Source organism: Atractosteus spatula, chromosome 26 (assembly GCF_055471065.1).
Source record: "Atractosteus spatula isolate fAtrSpa1 chromosome 26, fAtrSpa1.hap1, whole genome shotgun sequence".
NCBI lineage: Eukaryota > Metazoa > Chordata > Actinopteri > Semionotiformes > Lepisosteidae > Atractosteus > Atractosteus spatula.
Window position 1 is genome coordinate 6,966,423 of NC_142731.1, and position 19,234 is coordinate 6,985,656.

At 45.7% G+C, this 19,234-nt stretch overlaps 1 protein-coding gene across 2 annotated transcripts in view; it reads left to right on the forward strand.

Annotated features, from left to right (window-relative positions):
- Positions 1-19,234, forward strand: part of myo1d (myosin 1D) — a 72,144-nt gene that overhangs the window by 23,401 nt on the left and 29,509 nt on the right. For both annotated transcript variants that reach the window (XM_088906499.1, XM_088906500.1), the window contains exons 7-16: positions 1,203-1,319; positions 1,662-1,865; positions 3,011-3,156; positions 3,383-3,497; positions 4,322-4,492; positions 10,889-10,959; positions 12,219-12,293; positions 12,958-13,090; positions 14,052-14,218; positions 16,283-16,490. In XM_088906499.1, the coding sequence (XP_088762625.1) occupies positions 1,203-1,319; positions 1,662-1,865; positions 3,011-3,156; positions 3,383-3,497; positions 4,322-4,492; positions 10,889-10,959; positions 12,219-12,293; positions 12,958-13,090; positions 14,052-14,218; positions 16,283-16,490 (1,407 nt within the window). The remainder of the gene's footprint in view (positions 1-1,202; positions 1,320-1,661; positions 1,866-3,010; positions 3,157-3,382; positions 3,498-4,321; positions 4,493-10,888; positions 10,960-12,218; positions 12,294-12,957; positions 13,091-14,051; positions 14,219-16,282; positions 16,491-19,234) is intronic.

The following is a 19,234-nucleotide window of genomic DNA, read 5'->3' on the forward strand; positions in this document are numbered from 1 at the left end:
CTGGCTATATACATGGCTCTCCGGGTCCATGTGAGTCTTCAAGGTGACTCATTTGGTAAACAATGAGATGACAATGGGTGTCCTTCACTGTCCCTACTAGAAAAGGGGCTGTATCAGTAATTCATTAGTTGCGAATGCACAGCTACTTCCATTTTTGCCAGTTGTTTAGGACCAGGCATTGTAGCTTCTTGGGAGAGAACAAGACACGCAGTCATACTCCTCCGACACACCCTGGTGCCGAGCCATTCGTATGCAGCGCCTCACAGGATGGCTGTGATTGACACCATGATGATTGACACCTCTGCAAACCTGCAGGCCATAGGCATCTGTGACATGACTTGACCCACACTGAGGACATGTGCTGTCCGAGTCACAGGGCTCTTAATTCACTACTAAGAGAGCACCTTTACTGCTTGAGTCACTCCGGAGCGGCCGACTGCAGCGGTTTGTATAAAGATGTAAAGCATTAATGCTCTGTTTACTAGATTCACTGGAAGTCCCAGCTGCTCAGCCAACGACTGATTAACTATAGTAAATCAAAATATTTCCTGCTTGCTGTTTATTGTTATTGCAATGTCTGCAGAGCAAAGGCACTGGTGATAAGTGATGTTTAGCAACAGGCAGTGAAGTATTTGTTTATAGCCTGATCATGAGATCTGTAGCTCTTGATCAGCTTTATTGGGGCTCGTTTAAGGCCCTTGATGGGTGGCATTAATGCAGCACAGCTCAGCTTTACAGTTGCGAAGGTGTAAATCCAAAGCAAAAATAAAGGCCAAACAACAACCTGCTATCTGGGAGCAGTCCATAGTTTCAGGGTTACACCACATAGAGCTGCACTTGGCTATGCTTATAGGAATGATTGGCTTTATTGTCTTTTTTATAGTGCCTATTATCTATTTAAAGCATCATATAGGATTGCTTTAGCAAATTGCTGAGACAGCAACCATGTTCTTGAGTGGTGGTGCACGGTATTTTTAGTGCTTGCAGAGCAGGGTTGCTTGTCTAATAAAAACAAACACTGCTTTTTTCAAATTTCTTTGACACGTGCTTTAATATCTGCCCTGCAGTTCCTATGTTTCATAAAGCTGATGGCCTTGTATTATGCACTCGGTCATCTTCCACTTATTTGTAGGTTGCATTGAGGTCTCTAGCCACAGCAGACGGGCCTCCTTCTCATCCTGCTGTCCTGCCTCTCCCCACAGTCGTCTATCAATGACAGCGCTGACTTCAAGGCTGTGGCAGAGGCCATGAAGGTGATTGGCTTCACCCAAGAGGAGATCCAGACCGTCTACAAGATTCTGGCCACCATCCTACACCTGGTCAGCACTGAGCTCCCCGTCCGACACTGTCTCTTCAACTGTCTGTCTGTCAGTGGGGGGGTTCCCAGTTCAGCTCCTGGCTTTGCCCCTTGCTGAATGTGTATCAACTTGCTAGACCTTCTCCTTGAGCAGCTGCAGATCCTTCTTAGTAGTTTGTGCTCTGTCCTGCAGATGAGAATGCCCTTTTGTGCTTAAGGATGTCTGAAGGGCACTTTGTAGATGAAAGGTTCTGCTTTAATCTCTCCTAGCACCTATGCAGCTTTAGTTTGAAACTCTTTTTAAGACCAACCAATTTCTTTATCTGTTTCCATCTGTGGCTTACAGGAATTATGTCTTTCACAGGGCAACCTGAAATTTGGCAGCGATGGGGACGTGACGCTGATCGAAAACAGCAAGCTGGTGTCGGTGCTGGGGGACCTGCTGTCCACCAAGCAGGAGAACGTGGAGAAGGCCCTGCTGTACCGCACGGTGTCCACGGGCCGAGACGTCATCGACAAGCAGCACACCGCGCAGGAGGCCAGCTACGGCCGAGATGCCCTGGCCAAGGTATCAGCCGTGCCCACTGGGCCTGGATTCAGAAAGTGGCCAGGGTTGACAATAATTAGGCAGCAGAGCTGTGGTTTGTGCAAAGTGCACTTAAAAACTTTGCTTGTTACTTCAGTTAAAAGCATTGATCATCTGTCTTCACGTGTCTGATCAAGGAGTGCTAGCCTGAGTGAAATTTCCAGTACTTTGCAATGGCTTGTATACAAGAGCCTGCAGTTCGCAAATACTTAAATGCCTCTAGTTGATGTGAAACTTACCCTCTAAAATACTCGAGAAGCATATTTGTCTTGTACCTAGTCTGAGATCAAGTCCGTCAGATAAGGCTATTCACACACTTTTGTGGAAAGTTACAATTAAATCTGCTTCAGTTTTAATTAAATTCTCAGATCAGGTCACCCTTTGAGTAGGGAGGTGTGAGCTTTGGTTATTCAGCGACGTGCTGAAGCATTGTGGGATACGTGACTCCAGTGTCTGTACGGTCCTGACCAGGAAGCCAGCGAGGAGGAAGAAGCTCGTTCTGGTGAACACGTGCTGTACGAGACGGTGCAAATGGCAGCTTACCTGCCAACTGTGCATTACACCAGGCGTCTTGAATTCGGCTCCCGCCATGCTGCAGCCTGCTGGCTTTTGGTTCAGTCGAGCTCTGCTGCGGAATGGGCTAATTAATTGCATAAATGTAATACTTCTTCCGGGCTCTGAAGAACTGTTCTCCGTGTAACTCCACCTTAAGTGAAGTGCATTATTTGAGTAATTGGGTGTAAAAGACCTTAAGACAAATCCTTTATGTGACTGAAAAAATAATTAGGCTAATCATTTCACTGACTGACCCAGTGGGAGCTCATCCTGGAAGACGCTACGGCTTCCCGTGACTTATGTTTAAGACCCCTACTTCATATTAATATGCAAATTGATTTTATTTAAAAAATATTTTGGCGGCTGCATGAATGTCTTTTTCTCTCCTGCACACAAACGGGCACAGAGATTTGCAGTGAGATAATTGGGAAGTGATTTTATGAATCTGCAGGGCACAGAAAATCTGAAAAAATTCCATGTCACCTGGAATTTATAGAGTGGAGGGTGTCATGGTTGTTGTTGAGAGAAAGGAAACCTTGTAAACCTTCTGTTTTTGCTTTTCTGTCTTGTAGGCCATTTACGAGCGCCTCTTCTGTTGGATTGTGGGAAGGATCAACGATATCATTGAGGTGAAGAATTATGATGCCAAAGTTCACGGCAAGAATACGGTCATCGGAGTGCTGGACATTTATGGATTCGAGATTTTCCAGAACAACAGGTTAGGGGAGTGGGTGTGGGTGAAAACACGCTCTTTAATTCTGTGTCACATTCCAGAAATGTAGCCCTTTTTGATCTGGATGATTCAGGCTCGGTCGCCTTTGGAGACTAGTCAAGGGGGTCTTAACAGGAACTTTGGTGCCCGTGAAGACAAAGATCTGGTCAGAAAATGAGGAGCTGGAGTGTCACTGTCCTGTCGGTCTCTCTGTCTCCCTCTTCCCTTGCAGCTTCGAGCAGTTCTGCATTAATTACTGTAACGAGAAGCTGCAGCAGCTCTTCATCCAGCTGGTGTTGAAGCAGGAGCAGGAGGAATACCAACGAGAGGGCATCCCCTGGAAACATGTGAGAGCCACGTCTACACACCACTTGCCTCCCCCTGTTCTGGTCCATTCCAGATCCCATCTGCACCCTGTGTGCCGGGCCCTGTTCTTACAAAGCCTCCTGTATTAAGATGATGTTATTGTTCTTGTTGTTATCATTTTTACAGTTACAATTATATGTGCACTGGCCTACATAGATTATAATTACACTTATACTTGGGTGTACATGCTGGTGCCGGATGTTCAAGTAGGAGCCGCGTCAGCATGTGTAATTTGCAGTGGTACAGGTAAAGGTTCATTGCATACTCAAAGGTAAGGAAAAGAACAGCAATGTTTTGGAGGTTTCAGCTGTGGAGCCTTCTGGACAACTGTGGTTCCCTGAAGAAGGCTCCACAGCCAAACCCCGTGTTGATGTCAGGTTGCAAGAGTAATCTGAGTCAAGTTCTTTGTTGAAGGATACAGCGATGGTATCCACGCCTTGGATTTGAGCATGCGTACCCTGCATCGCCAGGTGGAAATCGGGGGTGGGCACTCATACCTGCGTCCCTAGGCCTTTTGCATCATGCATCTGCAGTGAGCTGCTCAAGTCACGGGATGCTGCTGCAGTGTGGGGATCCTGGTCTGGCTGAGGAGGAATAGTTACAGCAGAAGGAAAGGCTAACTGAGCAGTGAAAGGGTTATTATAATTGAGTGAAGAGATTTGTAGATTGTAGGTTATAGGTTTGGTCTTGTTATGAATGCATTGGGTCGGATCAAGAAGAAGACTAGTTTTTTCCTGCACTTGCCTGGCTGCAGTGACTAATATTGGCCTCTATCCCTCCCGCCCCCCCCCCCCCCACCCTGAAGATCGATTACTTCAACAACCAGATCATCGTGGACCTGGTGGAGCAGCAGCACAAGGGGATCTTCTCCGTGCTGGACGAGGCCTGCATGAACGTGGGCAAGGTGACGGACGAGATGTTCCTGCAGGCGCTCAACAACAAGCTGGCTAAGCACGCTCACTACACCAGCCGCAAGGTAACCCCCCACTCCCCCCCCGGCCCGGCCCGGACCCCCATCCTCAGCCGCGCGGCTTTCCGGCAGCGGCTCTTCTCCGAAGGGAACTAGAAGTTTAGGGAAGTGGTCCCTCTTCCAGTGTGGGATAGTTTTGATTCGTTTCATGTTTTTCCATCTGCAGTCAATAAACCGTAAACGCAGTATGTTGCCTTAGCTATCTTTATGTACATCAGGTATCAGTGGTTTGAAATAACTAGTACTTGGTATTTATGTAAGCCTGCTGCTTAGAAAACATCAAATGGATAGAGTGGCTATTCACCTGGAGTCTTATCCATTTCCTTGAGTTTAGGTCTTCTCACATGTGGTCTGTAACCCTGGTACTGAGAATGATATAGAGGCATGAGTAGTATGTGGTTGGTTTGCCTTCTAAGATGAAAACAACGGGGTGAGAGATGTACTGCAAGCGCCCCATTTTGCTGCAGCACCAGTACTGCCCGCGGCCACAAGGTGGAGGCCTGGGTCCACGAAACGCAGGCCTGGCCTCCTCGGTTTGAATGAGCAGGAGCCAAGCCGTCTGATTGGCTGCCGTTGACGTCACCACCCCTGGCGAGGGAGGCTGCGGCGCTGGATCCGCTCGGGGCAGGCCGCCGCCGCAGGCCTGGCTTCCACTCCCAGTCGGGACGTCCTGCATCCGGCCGGCGCGTGACCGTGAATCTGCACATGCCCACCGTGCTTTCTCTCTTGCAAAAGTATGAGGTGAGGGAAGGGAAGGGGCGACAGTGCCAGGTTCCAGCTGCAGCTCCTGCACGTGCTTTCTGGTGGGATGCTGTTTGCTGACATTAGCTGCTGCTTTTAGCCTGAGCTGAATTCAGATTAATGAGAGGCTGACGCTCCATTAGTGTGGTTGCTCTAGTGTGTAAAGAGCAACTGTGTCTGATGAGTGATGCGTTCACTCCAATTCCTGATTTCTTGAATGCCTCCTACTGCATTATACTAATAGTCCCACATAGAGGAATACAACCTTCATCTGTAATTCTGCCATGTGAACCTGCTGTCTTGCCATCGAATCATTTCAGAAGTCCTAGCACTTGGTTTTCCCTTTTTTCCTAATAAAATACTTTTAAAAAAAGTTAACATTATGTCCTGTGCATGCACACACATATGAAGTGCAGTACAAGGTGGTAGAGTAGTTTAACTCTTCCAAAACAGGTTTTTAATTTAGTTGTATAGTATGCATTTGCGGATTTGTATGTCCATTGCCAGTCCAGCCCTGGAAGGCTGGGGTGTCAGGTTTATTCCAGTTCAGCTCTTCACAGGATAAAATAGCTGGTTCCCATCTTAACTGGGCCTCTTTAGTTACTTCCCCCTGCTTCTCCTCTAAATAGACCTTGAAAACCTGCTATACACATTCATTTCTAATTAATCATTTAATTAGTTTTTTTTCATCCAACATAAGGCTTAAGCTCAATCTTTATTCTACTGCATGTTTTTTTTAAATGTTTTGCACATGTAATTATAATTGTAATGCCAGAATATGTCCAAAAAGTACAGTAAATGCAACTGCATTAATGACCGTGCACTTTTCACATGAGCCAGGGAACAGTGCCCCCTCTGACAAACACTGGCCACATCCACAGGGACTGAAAGTACTGTAACACCACTCCAGAGTAATCTGACAGACGCACACAGGCCTAGGTATTATCCATGCATGTCAGTGGGACAGCGTGTAACTTAAATTTGTTTTAGAAGGAGAAGTTTTCTATAGGATATCATGATTGTTGTTTGCACTGATGTCAGAGACAGGATCACTCTATATAGTATGATCTGCTTTTTGCCTCCACCTGTCCCCAGAGGACAGCGTCCGTCTCTCATTAGGTTTTTTTATCTTTGCTGATTTTTTCCTTTTTTGCTGTGGCTTGTATTTGGTCTTCCTGCTTGCACAGGTTGCAACCACACTGGGGGTGGGGTCTTTTCAGATACTGATGCTGTGAGATCTAAAGCAGGGCTGTCCACGCTGGAGGGCTGTCCCACAGTGCCCCACAGGGGCCGGTCCGCACTGGAGGGCTGTCCCACAGTGCCCCACAGGGGCAGGTCAGCACTGGAGGGCTGTCCCACAGTGCCCCACAGGGGCCGGTCCACACTGGAGGGCTGTCCCACAGGGACAGGTCCACACTGGTGGGCTGTCTCACAGTACCCAGCAGGGGCAGGTCCACACTTTGATCTTATGAGTGCATAAATAAAGAGGACAACATGCAGTTCTGCCAAAATAGAATAGTCCTGTAAGACAGTAGGGCACATCTTCTCCGGGCCAAAATTCAGACTAGACTCGTTTTCGATATTTGCCACATCAGGTCTGTTTGGTTTGACTTTTTAACCCTAACCTTCATTATACCCCTGAAAGTAATGCTGGTTTGAACATTCGATGCCACAATTCCAGGAATTTGTTTTTACTTTTAGATGCTTTGTTAGGGGTTGGCACTAAAACCCAGTATCGGGCTGTATCTCTTTGGAGTTACATCTGCTTGAATTGTATATAAGGAAAAAATGGTGAGGTTTAATAAATAGCACTTCTCGAAAAACGAGTTTGAACAGTCGCCATGGATCCTCCATGAAGCTCCTGTCATCATGTTATTGTGTTTAGATTTTTAGTCATTAATATTGTTAATACTTTAATAGAAATTTAAAAAAAAAAGGTGATTTGAAGAGCTTTGCCCTTCTGCTACGCGTTCAGTGTTCTTTATGCCCAGAAACTGTGAGTATTGTCTGGTGACTTATTTGCTGCCAGTGCCTCAATCCCGGTCCTACTGAGATCTGTTGCCAGGATGCTTTTAGGGGAATTTTGATCAAAAGATCAAACTTATTGCTATTCTCCACATTTCACACGTTGCTGTAATCTTGCGAAGCTGCAGCTCAACTGCTGAAGCAGCTTCCTCAACAGCCTTTGATCTCTCCAGATGCTTTGCGTGCGCACTGGAAGGCTTTCATTATTTGCTGACACAGAATTTCAATACTAAGCGCAGTCGTGCCCATGTTTTTTAAAACGGGGGTGGGGGCGCTCCTGTCCCATAGGACTCAACTGTGTTTTCCACAACATGCCGAAACATCCATCTTTCTATGTAAATCCCTTTTCTCAAACACGTCTGAGTGCCTGAGATCCAATGAAAAGTTGTTTGTTGCATCCAGAGAGACTGAAAAATATTGATAATTTTGTTTTGCATTAGCTTTTGCTCTGGTTCCTGATTAATTAAATTTTGGTTTTTAAACGCCGCTTCTATACTGTACAGTACATGATCATTTTATAGTAATTATTGGATTATTGCCTTAAAATTGTGCAAAAAATATTTTTCAGGTTCTCTTAGCCCCCGTGCTCTGAGAACAGAGACATGCTATTGAATTGCACAGGGCAAATTTGAAAAGGAAGTAATATTCATAAGTCAAAGGGGCACGCAAGTGTACGAAGGGGAATTTTATTCAAGTGCCACAGAAAGGACCTTTTCTGAAGAGTCTTGGCTGAGACATTGCTCTCCGATCCGTGAAATGAAGAGCAGAGCAAACTGGAGCTTTTCCCCCCCACGTTCTCTGGCTGGCATCTTTTGAGAGCCGTTTTGGCAGGTGGCACTGCAGCATGAAACCCTTCACTTGACTCTCCTGATCCCGGGCTTCCCCCTTTGGCCCCGCACCGATGGGTGCTTCTGCCAGCTTTGTGGATGCTCGGAGCTGCGAGCTGCTCCCTGCTGGCACGGGTGGGAGCACAAGGGAGCCTGGGAGGGGGAGGGGGGGCCGACACGGAGAGAGTCTGCAGGCCTGCGGGATTGTGTCTCAAACTATCGGCTGACCCCCAGCTCTGCAGCACTGGCTCGCTCGTGGAGCTAAAAGTTCATCGAGAGCTGCGCTGTCACATGCAATAAACCACTCCGATGACAGTGCCATACGAGCTGACATTTTTCAAAAGACTGAAATTTTCCAAGGCCCTGTCGTCTCCTGGGTTCTGGTACCATCTGAAATATCAGCCACTGAGTCTGAACAGGCCGTTTCCTTGATTCTCTTTATTTTTGTCCCATTTGTTTTTTTTCTCCCCCCTTCCTTCTAAAAAGACTGGCTCAGAGTATGCCTTTAATAAGACGGGGCCATTCCAGCAAATCATTTTCAGAAATTAAATTCAGGAGGTCAATGTCATGCGTGCATAATACAGATGGTAATGTCCTCCATTCTTAATTTACATAATGAACAATTTACTTTGATATCCTACACGCAGGTGCGCTTACTGATTTAGCTGTATATATATGTAATTAGTATGAGCAGCTGACAGCCAGGCTGGATATTAATAAGTATAGTGGTGTGTCAATCAGTTTGATTAGTTGTCCCATGCAGAGACACTGCCAGAAGCCTCTTGTCCTGATCACTGAGGCTTGTCGGTGTTGGTATATCTCAGGGATTATGCGCTGGAAGCTTCTGAGTGGGAAATGTTTGCGTGATTTTTAAGGTCTTTGTCTGTGCACCGTACATGTGAGTGTGTCTGCAGTGTTGAGACACGTGTCTGTGTGCGACCGTGTGTGTCTGCAGTATTGGGATGCGTGTCTGTGTGATGGGACATTTGTTGACATTTTTTATCACTATGCATGTTATAAAAATGCAGATGTAATTTATGGATACTTTTCCATAATTGGAAAATTGGTTGCTTTCGATATCGGTCACTGGGGGAGCAGACGTGGGAGTGTGCTGTTTCATGCGCAGCTTCGTAGAAAACTTTCAAAAGCAAAGACCAAAAAGAAATGAACCAGCAGCAGCGATTTCTGGCAGTAGTTGCATTGGTGCGTCAAAAAGTGACAAACTGACACTGAAAGCCCCCCTCTCTGACGCCGACAAGGACCCAGCTGGCCCTCCTTGGACGAGCCCTGCATTGGCGCGACGTGCCAAGTCTCGTATCCCAAGCCTCTGAAGTCCTGATGGGCAGAACAGACAAGCAGGGAAATGTCAGCGTGGTGCCACTGTTGTGTGCGATGCCACCACCGATTAAGGCTGCTCGGTGTGTGCTGTCGTGAGCCCAGCTTCAGGGTGCTCGGTGCCACGGTAAATCAGAAGATATCACAGGCCGGCAGGAGCAGCAGTAGATGGGGACAACAGCGAAGCTCAGATTTTCTTTCGTATGGTTTAAAAAAGATGTTGGTCCTCAAGCTGCTCAACGAAGCTTTGTGTGGCCTTAATAACTGCAGGATCAGGTTACCGTAAAACAATCCATGTGGTTTTGGATATAATTTTATCAAGGTACGCCTATGCTTTTTTTTGGTTAAGTGCTTGTGTTTAGAAATACTGATTTCAGTAGCTCACAAGCATCTGTGTCTTTGTATTTTTTGTATCTTTGGTGATTAGCAGTTAGCAGGTGCAACAAGCAAAATGTCTCATAATTCTGAATGGTTTTGGCTGGTGATGTGTTTTTTTGTCTCTCGGGATATTGCTTCGCCCCCTGACCCTGGATTCCTTGTGCTCTTGTCCTGTGAGTGTGTGCGCGGCTGCCGCCTCGTGTGCAGGCAGGAGCCGGTGGTTTTCCTTTTCAAGGCAGTGTTTATGAATGGCACCTCGCTGATATAATGGGGAAGAAACAGCACTCGCTCTCTTTATTCTGGAGAAGGTCCTCCTGTGGGCAGCCGGTATTCCGACAAATACGGCCTCTCTCCTGCATTCACACTGCGCTCTTTATACACACACACACACAGCAGCTCGTCTTCCTGCACACTGGCTGGTCACAGAGCATTTCACTCCATACCTCAATACAGCTCTGCAGGTGGCTGCTATACTCTGTAATATGAGAGGAGGTGGAAAAAGGTGTCTGCAGTTCTTAAGCTCCCTGTTTATACATTGCCATCGCTCTCCAGTCACCAGTGTTTTTTTCTGTAAACAGCAATATTAATCTCTTCACTTCCAGCATGCTTTATGAACAAGCACGATGGATGCCTTGCTGTACATTAGATCTTCCTGTTACTTCTTTTTTTTTTTTTTGCAATACAATGGTTAAGGGGCCTTTTGTTATGAAAACCTTTTTGGCTTTATGAAGTCCCCCTCAGTAAGGATCACACAAGGCCAATTCAAATAGAGCTGTTTAGGAAATTTTGAAAGCCGGAGCTGCAGGTCAAGTCATCCACGTCAGAGGAGAGTCATGCTGTCTTGTGTGTGTGTGTGTGTGTGTCAGTTTGGACACTGCAACTACAAGAGCTTAGGAGCTTTTCCTGAGTCTTCTGGGTCCCCCTGGTCAGTCTCTGATCACCCAGGGGTGTCCCTGGTCCCTAGGTGAATACCATAGTTCAGTCTTGCTGTGCTGGAGCCGTTGGGAGCGATCGTACCAGTTGGGTCTCCTCCTGTCATGGCCAGCATTGAAACGCAGGTCATTAACGCTGTGCTCTTTCTCTGCTTCTCTCCTAGCTCTCGCCCACGGATAAGAGCCTGGAGTTTGACAGGGATTTCCGCATCAGGCACTACGCAGGCAACGTGGTGTAAGTCGCTGCCTCTGGGGGCTCCCTGGCTCCTTCCACCTTTCCAGGGGGTGTTCTTGTTTTTGTTCACTTGACAGTCTTGAGATCTCCGCTTCCTGCGTGTCGCCACCCGGCTCGCCCCACGCTGTGCTCTTCAGCCAGCACGACCAAAACCCCTCGTCTCCCTGTAGCATCTCATCTCAGTCAGTTCCCACTCACAGCCATAACTTTGACTGTCATGCCTGTGTGTGCTGAGTGCTTGTAAGGTTAGCTGGCCCATTCCGTGAGGTGCTGCGTCAATGAAACTGAACTGTGGCGCACTGAGATCTGCTGCTCGAACCGACGGGAGCTCGGGGAGCACGTTTCCAGGAACAGCAGCAGATCACCACGGAGGGCACTCCACAGTGTGCTCCAGTGATACAGAATCAGGCAGGCACTGCTTGTGTGGCTCCGGCCGAGTACCGTCATTCTCCATGGGACAGGCTCCACGTGGCCCTGTATGTACGTGCAGGAGATGCCTATTCTACACGGCTCACAGTTTTCTCGCTGCTGTAGTGGAATAGTGTGCTGCTGAGAGCTGTCCACCATCAGCTGTTCTCTTATGCTGGTGAAAAGCTTTCATTGACAAGAGAAGGTGCCATTAGTCGGCCTCAGTTCTTTCAGAGCACAGCGGTGTGCCCTTGTGGTGTTTTGTTGAATAATGTCTAATTACAAATGATCTAGCTTTGTTTTTTTTTAATGAGAATGGGGAAATATTCTTTGTCTCTGCAGTACTCTATTTGCATTTGTAGTTTACTGGTAATTATCAAGGTGTGTCTTCAGATGGAATATCATTATTTTCTGAAAGTGGAGGGACAAGTGGTTTTAACAGTGAAGGTAAAGGGACCAATTTTCTTTAATAAGCTCTCAGCTAGAGACAATATCTAAGCTTGTTATGTCACCATGACTTAACTGTGAGTTTTAAAAAACTGGTTCCTTTAGAGGGGACAAGAACAGATTTTGAAAGCTGACCGTCTCATACATTTCATTCGGATTATGTACAATTCAAAGCTTACGGTATTTGAAGAGTGAAGTCAAAGTCTTAAGAATTTCTTTATCGATTGGGAATACCTTTCTCACACGGCTTAGCTTTAGAAAGTCCTGTTCTGAGACCCTGTTTGCTTTAAGTTTTGATAACATATCTCAGCTAACCTATACAGCTGTTGTTTTCTTTTTTATGTCTTAACACTATTTTTGGCTGTGATAAGACGCTGAAGGCCTGAAATTCTTTGTCTGCGCAGGTACTCAGTGGTGGGTTTCATTGACAAGAACAAGGACACACTGTTCCAGGACTTCAAACGGCTGCTGTACAACAGGTAGAAAAAAGAGGGTTGTGAAAACTTCTTCCTGGTTTGAAACCTTTTTTCCACACTTAACCCTTTGCAATTACTGCTGCTGAACTGGGGAAAATGACAGGCTGTTTTTTTTTTGTTCCAGCCAAGCTTACCTTGTACCATGTTGCCTGGAAATGATTCTCTTGACTCTGAAAAGAGCTAATGTGCCGTGCAGAAAGAAATTTGTTATTGTTAGTCATTTTAGTGCTGTGACATCAGCAGGTGTGTAGTGCTGTAAAAAAAATCAAGGTTTAACACACAAGTGGGGAAAGCACAGCAGATCCCCTGTACTGGAGAGCAAGGATAATGGAGAGGGCTTCAATCAAATGCATTCACAATTACAAAAAACCCAGTCCTGTTTCCAGTGTCCTCTCCTGAGGTGAAGCAGTACCATAACCTTTGAAAGAAAAACGTATAATAGAAGAAAAAATGTAGTAGAAAAAAAATAGTATGCATAATTTTAGAACTCTTCTTTTTCCATTCTGTCTCTGTTTTCTTTTCCGTTCTCTATCTGACTGCCCTTTCACCTGTCTCACTCTCTCTTCCTTGCTCTTCCATTCTCTCTCTGTCCATTTCTCTTGCTCTCTCCCACCCTTTCACTCCTCCTCACCTTTCCGGCCACTCTGTCCGCCTCTCTCCCTCTTAGCTCTAACCCGGTGCTGAAGACCATGTGGCCGGAGGGGAAGCTCAGCATCACGGAGGTGACGAAGCGTCCTCTGACAGCCGCCACCCTCTTCAAGAACTCGATGATCTCATTGGTGGATAATCTGGCATCCAAGGTGGGACTCCTCCTTTGTTCTCCAATCACTGAGAAGCAAGCAGACACACCTTCCTCCTCCGGTGTCCATCCAACTTCAGCACTGCTGTATTTCTGTCGTACAGCTGGAGTACTGTGTTATCACTGCTGAGAGAACAGAATGTTTTTTTTTCCTGAGACTCTTACTCATGAAGATCCAAGAATAGAGTACTTTGATTCTCTTAACTAGCTCAGAGGTATTTTCAGTGCTCATCATTACATCAGCGCCAGAGAACCTTGGAGAGTATTTTAATTTCTATTGTACAGAACTATAATTTTCTATAGAGTCTTCCGTTAAGGGGGGCCTGCGGAGTGGCTCAGCCGGTAAAGGCTGGGCTTTGTGATCACAGGTCCGAGTCTGGGTTATAATACTAGCCGACTGTGACTGGGGTTCCCCAAGCAGATGGGCGCAGTTGGCTCATTGCTGTTAAGGGTCAGGTAGGGTTATTTGGCCAGGGCTCTCTCGGCTCTTAGTGTCTCAGTGACCCCCACGGCCTCCTAGATTCATGCAGGCATACAGTGGTGCCTGTGAGCAATATGCATCTCCTCCAGCTGGGACTAATCCCCTGGTGGGGTCCTGTGATGTGTTAGAAGTGTCTTGAAGTGGTGGGGGGGGGCGGTTCAGAGGAATCCACCCGGCCCTTCCTCTATGCGAGGCGAAAAACACTATAATTGCGATTCCAAATTGGGTTGGTATGACGAAAAACACTGGGCGATTCTGAAGTGACAAAAATATACCCTCTCTGTTTCAGAACTCCCCACGTTTGGTGGAAAGGAAGCTTCGATTGCTTTGGTCCAGTCTAACTTGAGAGTTCTTAATAGGTTCGTGCAGTTCTCAGGTTACATTGGGTGAGGCAGGGTCCTTTCGCAGTCGTCACTGCTGAAAAGCACTCCACAGTGGCGTGGTGCTGACCGGGGCTGTCCTGCTGTTGTTTCCTGTGAAGGAGCCCTACTACGTGCGCTGCATCAAGCCCAACGACTTGAAATCCCCCCTGCTGTTCGAGGACGAGCGCTGCCGGCACCAGGTGGAGTATCTGGGCCTGCTGGAGAACGTGCGGGTGAGGCGGGCTGGATTTGCCTACAGACAGACTTACCCACGCTTCCTCCAGAGGTACAGTATCCTGGGAGAGTAGGGAGATGCCTACCTTTTCGTTAGGATGTTGCTGAGCCCTGTCATGTGACACAAGAAACGGCATCGAAACAAAATCACGACAAGAGAACAGACAAGCAAAGTGGTGTCTAGTAGCCTGGTATTGTGCATGGTGCAGGGCCTGATGTAGATGCTTATATAGAAGGGGGAAAATCAAGCTCTGTATTCTTATTCAGCTTTACCATACAGTCTGTGAATTGTATTTGTATTTTTTGTGGTACCAAGGGGATCATTTCCAATGTAAGTCTGCCTGACAGTGCTTGAAACAAAACATTCACATCAACACGGAGGCAAGATCTAGTGACATGTACTGTAGAAAAGCTGAAAGTCCTCAACCTGTGTATCATCTGTACATAAGACAGTGTTCTGAGCAAGATTAATTTCACTGTTGGAAACTCTTGAATTTAAAGAAAGTATTAAAAAGATCTATTTAACGGTGCATTGGCTCAAAGAATAGTTTCATCGCTGTGGGAATAAAGGAGATTCCATATCTTTATTTGCATAACTCGGTACTGAGTCAGTCATGACTTTACATGCTTTGATGTTAAAAAAAAATTATAGAAAACTTAGATGCATTAGATTATACGATAGATTATTTAATCAGATACACTTAAGCTTCCTGATGGCATAAGATCATTTCCAATAGGGGCATTTTTTTCTTGAGTTATGTTTAGTCTGCTCATCATGAAAGCTGTCTTCGCACGTACTGTAGCTGGGGAAGGATAACTTATGTGCTTGGAATAAATCCCTTAGCCTTAGTAGATGGACTGGAATGACCACTTGTTATGATGGCCTAAAACCCAAAATGCTGGACCACACGGACTGTTCCCGCTATAAATTACACTTCAGTCTGTCTCTTAAACTCTAAGCACGTGGTCTGATTAATATTCTTCCAGCCCTTCAGCTTCAGTCCCCACACTGCTGTGCTCTCTGTTCTCTCAGCATTTTCACTGATCCTCCTTGCCCCTATCCCTCATGTCTCACCTTTTCTTCTGCCTGTCACTACCTGTGCCACCTTAACCTTGCACCAAGAGCCCTGACTTCTACAGCTAATTTATATTTTGTATATTCTAATGCAGCAAAATAAGAGTGATGCGCAGTAATAAATATTCTAAACACCAACTTAATTTTTCTCAATAGGATCTGGAGTCACTAGAGCCCACATAGAGTCCTGTTCCATCTGCCCTAGGTTACAGCTCACACGGCTTCATACAGCCCTCAGCTTCTCTCACCAGAGTATCCCCCAACCCTGCAAGCCTCACCTTTGACCTCTCGGCTGATCGGGACTTACATGTTCCAACTGTTCTGTTTTCTTCCTGGTTTTAAAGGGGAACTGTGACGCTATTTTTGTATTTCGGGGTTAGAAAGAATCAGCATTGAGTGCATTTCAAACCAGTAAAATGTGCACAGTAACTTGTAAAACCTGCGGTTTACTTCACAAAATAGTTTAAATTTCCAGGTGAGCGCCCCCTGCTGGCTCCACTAACACCTCTTCCAGCAGCAACCTTAATTTTTTTCCCAGGAGGTCTCCCATCCAGGTACTGACCTGCTTAGCTTCAGTGGGCTGCCAGTTGTGAGATGCAGGGTGATATGGCTGCTGGCGTATACACCTCTTTTAATCCAATAGAAATATTGCTTTCGAGACGTTTTTGCCAACAGGTACTACTTACTAGCATGCAGATCACATCGGAAACATTTCTGCGGTGAAATATCTTATGCACAACCTGTACTTATTCACTCGTGCATCTCATTACGTATGTCATTATGGTGACTAGTGAGCAGGAAGGGCCTCGTCACCTTGCAATGCGAGTTTGCAAGATACATGGCAACTTATGGTACTTTCACAAAGTTCACGATTTTGTGCTTAATTTGAAATATGTAATTCTGTAACATCAATGAATTTATTTTGTTACTGAGATTTAATAACCGGTCTGAGACAATTGGGGGTGCAGTTTCCCCTTTCTGGCCGGTGAATCTCTTGAGCCGCTGGCGACTCCATGAAGCTGTCCTCTCCCCTCGCCGCAGGTACAAGATGATCTCCGAGTTCACCTGGCCCAATCACGACCTGCCTTCAGACCGCGAGGCCGTGAAGAAGCTGCTGCAGGGCTGCGGGTTCGAGCACGACGTGGCCTACGGCAAGACCAAGGTGTTTGTGCGTACGCCTCGCACCCTCTTCACTCTGGAGGAGCGGCGGGCGGACATGGTCGCCAGAATCGTGCTCTTCCTGCAAAAGGTGAGGCCGGGAGGTGCCAGGGGTGCTTTGTGAGGACTCCTCCTTGAATCACATAGTATTTTTATCTGCTGCGCTGTACTCTGCAAAAAACTACGCTCCACGCGGGGTGGAACAAAAGGTGCCCGTCATGATTTTTATTTACCTGACATTTTGCAAGACCGCAGAAAGGCTCTTAACACTCAAGGTAAATTGTGTTCATTGTGATCCCCCAAAAAGAGGAGTGGGCACCCAAAGTCCTGTAGAGGTTTTTCCAGTCATGGTACCCCCCACCTGACCAGGTGACTTTGTATTATGAGCTCTAGGACTGTCGGCTTGTATTTCTACTCTCTCTTCATGTTTGGAGTGATTCTGACTGCTCTAATGAGCCCTGATTTCTCCTCTTTTGAGAAATTACATTGTCACTAAGTTTGCAAATAATGTATGTGTCAGCGTTTGTAACAGGCACTGTGACCCTGTCTCTTCCTGGTTTTCCCAGAGGCTTACTCCACTTCCCATTTGCCATGGCAACCTTCTGTATCGATACCCTTCAAGTCACTGTCCGGCTGAGTTACATAAACTGTCAGGTTTACCTTCACCTTCAGATACAGATAAAGTCTTACCAAGTGCCCCTTATTTTTCATTATTTTTTCATTTGAATCGTATGTATGAATTATTTGTTTAAAGGAAGATTTAGAAAGCTTAAATGGCATGCATGGCTCAACAAATAAGCAAAAAACGAGGATGTAAACACAAACATGTTTTTGAGCTAAATGTCTGAAGGGTGCCTTGTGTATGCATGGTGTCATCTTATTGTCCCATGCTGTCTTATTCATTGCCTTTTGTGATACCTTTGCATCATGTTAACAAAAAATAATTCAGTTTGGGTGCAGATGTGTTTAACATCAGGGTCCCAACGAATTAGAATGGTGGAGAGGTTGCTGTGCAAATGGAAAGCACAGAGTTTCTGTTTACTCTCTCGCTCCGGCTGGAAAGAGCTGACGTCACCCTTCTCTTCAATCCCAGTCTGCTTTGCATTAGCTGTCCCACATGCCAGGACGGGGGGCCTGTTAGAGTCTTTTATTGTGCTGGTTTTGGAAGCAGAATGAGCTACATCGGAGAGGGGCAGAGCCTTCTTTCTTTCAGTTGTCTGGTTACCGTCAAGCACCCCACTTCCTCCCCCCCATCCCCCCACCCCCATTAAGAGGTGCTGCCAGAAAGCATATTTGTGGGGTCACTGGACAAAACCCAAACATTTTGTCTTCCCTTAGAGCTTTTCACCCAGGTAGTACTAAATTAGCCTCTTTTTTGTGGATCTTTCTATAGAGGGCAGTTCTCTCTCGGAGGCGTTTAGATACAGTGTTCAGGACAGAGGTGGCTTGGCTCCATTGTGATCTTTATATTTTTGCTGTGTGCAAAGTGTACTGTGATAAAGTTCTCACCTTTTAAAAGTGGATTTTTTGTTTCAGGCAGCTTTTTCACCAGCTATTTGCCGTCTCGGAATGACTGGCATCTTGGGGAGCTTTTCCATTTAATTCAGCTGACAGTTTATCTGTATTTACTTTAAAATGGAAGCGGTTTCTAAATTAATTTATTTAGCCTCATTGGGAGAGATGCAGCTGTGTAACTTTTGAAAAACAGAGGGTTTTAATGAAAACACCTTTTAATTAAAAGGTAAAGCACGCAGTAAGCAAGGTTTTTTGTCTTGCTCAGTTAGAATTAAGTTCATTTAACTGCATTGTTGTTCTTTATGGTGTTTTGATCTGGAATTTACATGATCTCTAACTTTAACTGCCTAAGTGCTTTAAGATGGCTTTCACTATGGAAACATGCTACTGTATATAAAACAATGATTGATCGATTGCTGATGCACTTAAGAACAGTTACAAAGGAGAGGAGACCCTTTGGTAGTTGGCGATCCAATTATACACCCCCTTAAGGACGCCTTACTAGTGCATTATACAATTTTACACTCCTTGATTTTAATTCCATGCTTTTAATTACATATCCTATTATTTTGTTTGCCTTTTCTACTACTTGCACACATTACCTAGAAGGTGAATTAAGGTTTCAACGTACTCTAGGCATCCAAGTCGTTTTCATAAGTAGTCTCTTTTCAGCTCGCTGTTTTCCTGTTTTTCATTTAAAGATTGTTTTTACTGGAATGCAAACTGATGTAATTTTTTACATTTGAACATCATCTGCCAGGATTTGCCAAGCCTTGTACAGTATCTTGAATTTTCCCAAGCAGTTTGGCTTTTCAGGACTGTGCAAGACTTGGTGTATGTTCCCATCTAGAAAGATCTTCAAGAGCCAACACTCAGCTCCTTAAGACAAGGGTGTCAGACTCATTTCCTGGAAAGCCAGCTGTCTCTGCAGTCTGTTCCAAACTCACTTGTACGTTAAACAGTTTATCTGATTATTTTCTTTCTTAGACACCTAGAGGATGTTTCTCAAGGTCTTGTACAGTTAATTACTCAAGACATTAACTTCATTACAGACACAGTTACCTATAAATCACCTCAGAGCCTGGTTAGAAGTGTTACAATTATGCAGTTAATTAAAATATTAAAACCACTGTGCAACTGAGAGGCTCAGGTGGAACGAAAACCGGAAGACAGCGGGTCACCAGATCCTGAGTCTGACACCCCTGCATTGAGACCTACGAGGTACTCAGTGAATGTACTCCAATCATGACCGAAATACACATTTTTAATAAACACTTAGAATCCACTGACTGATTAAACAAATACATACATGCATACAAA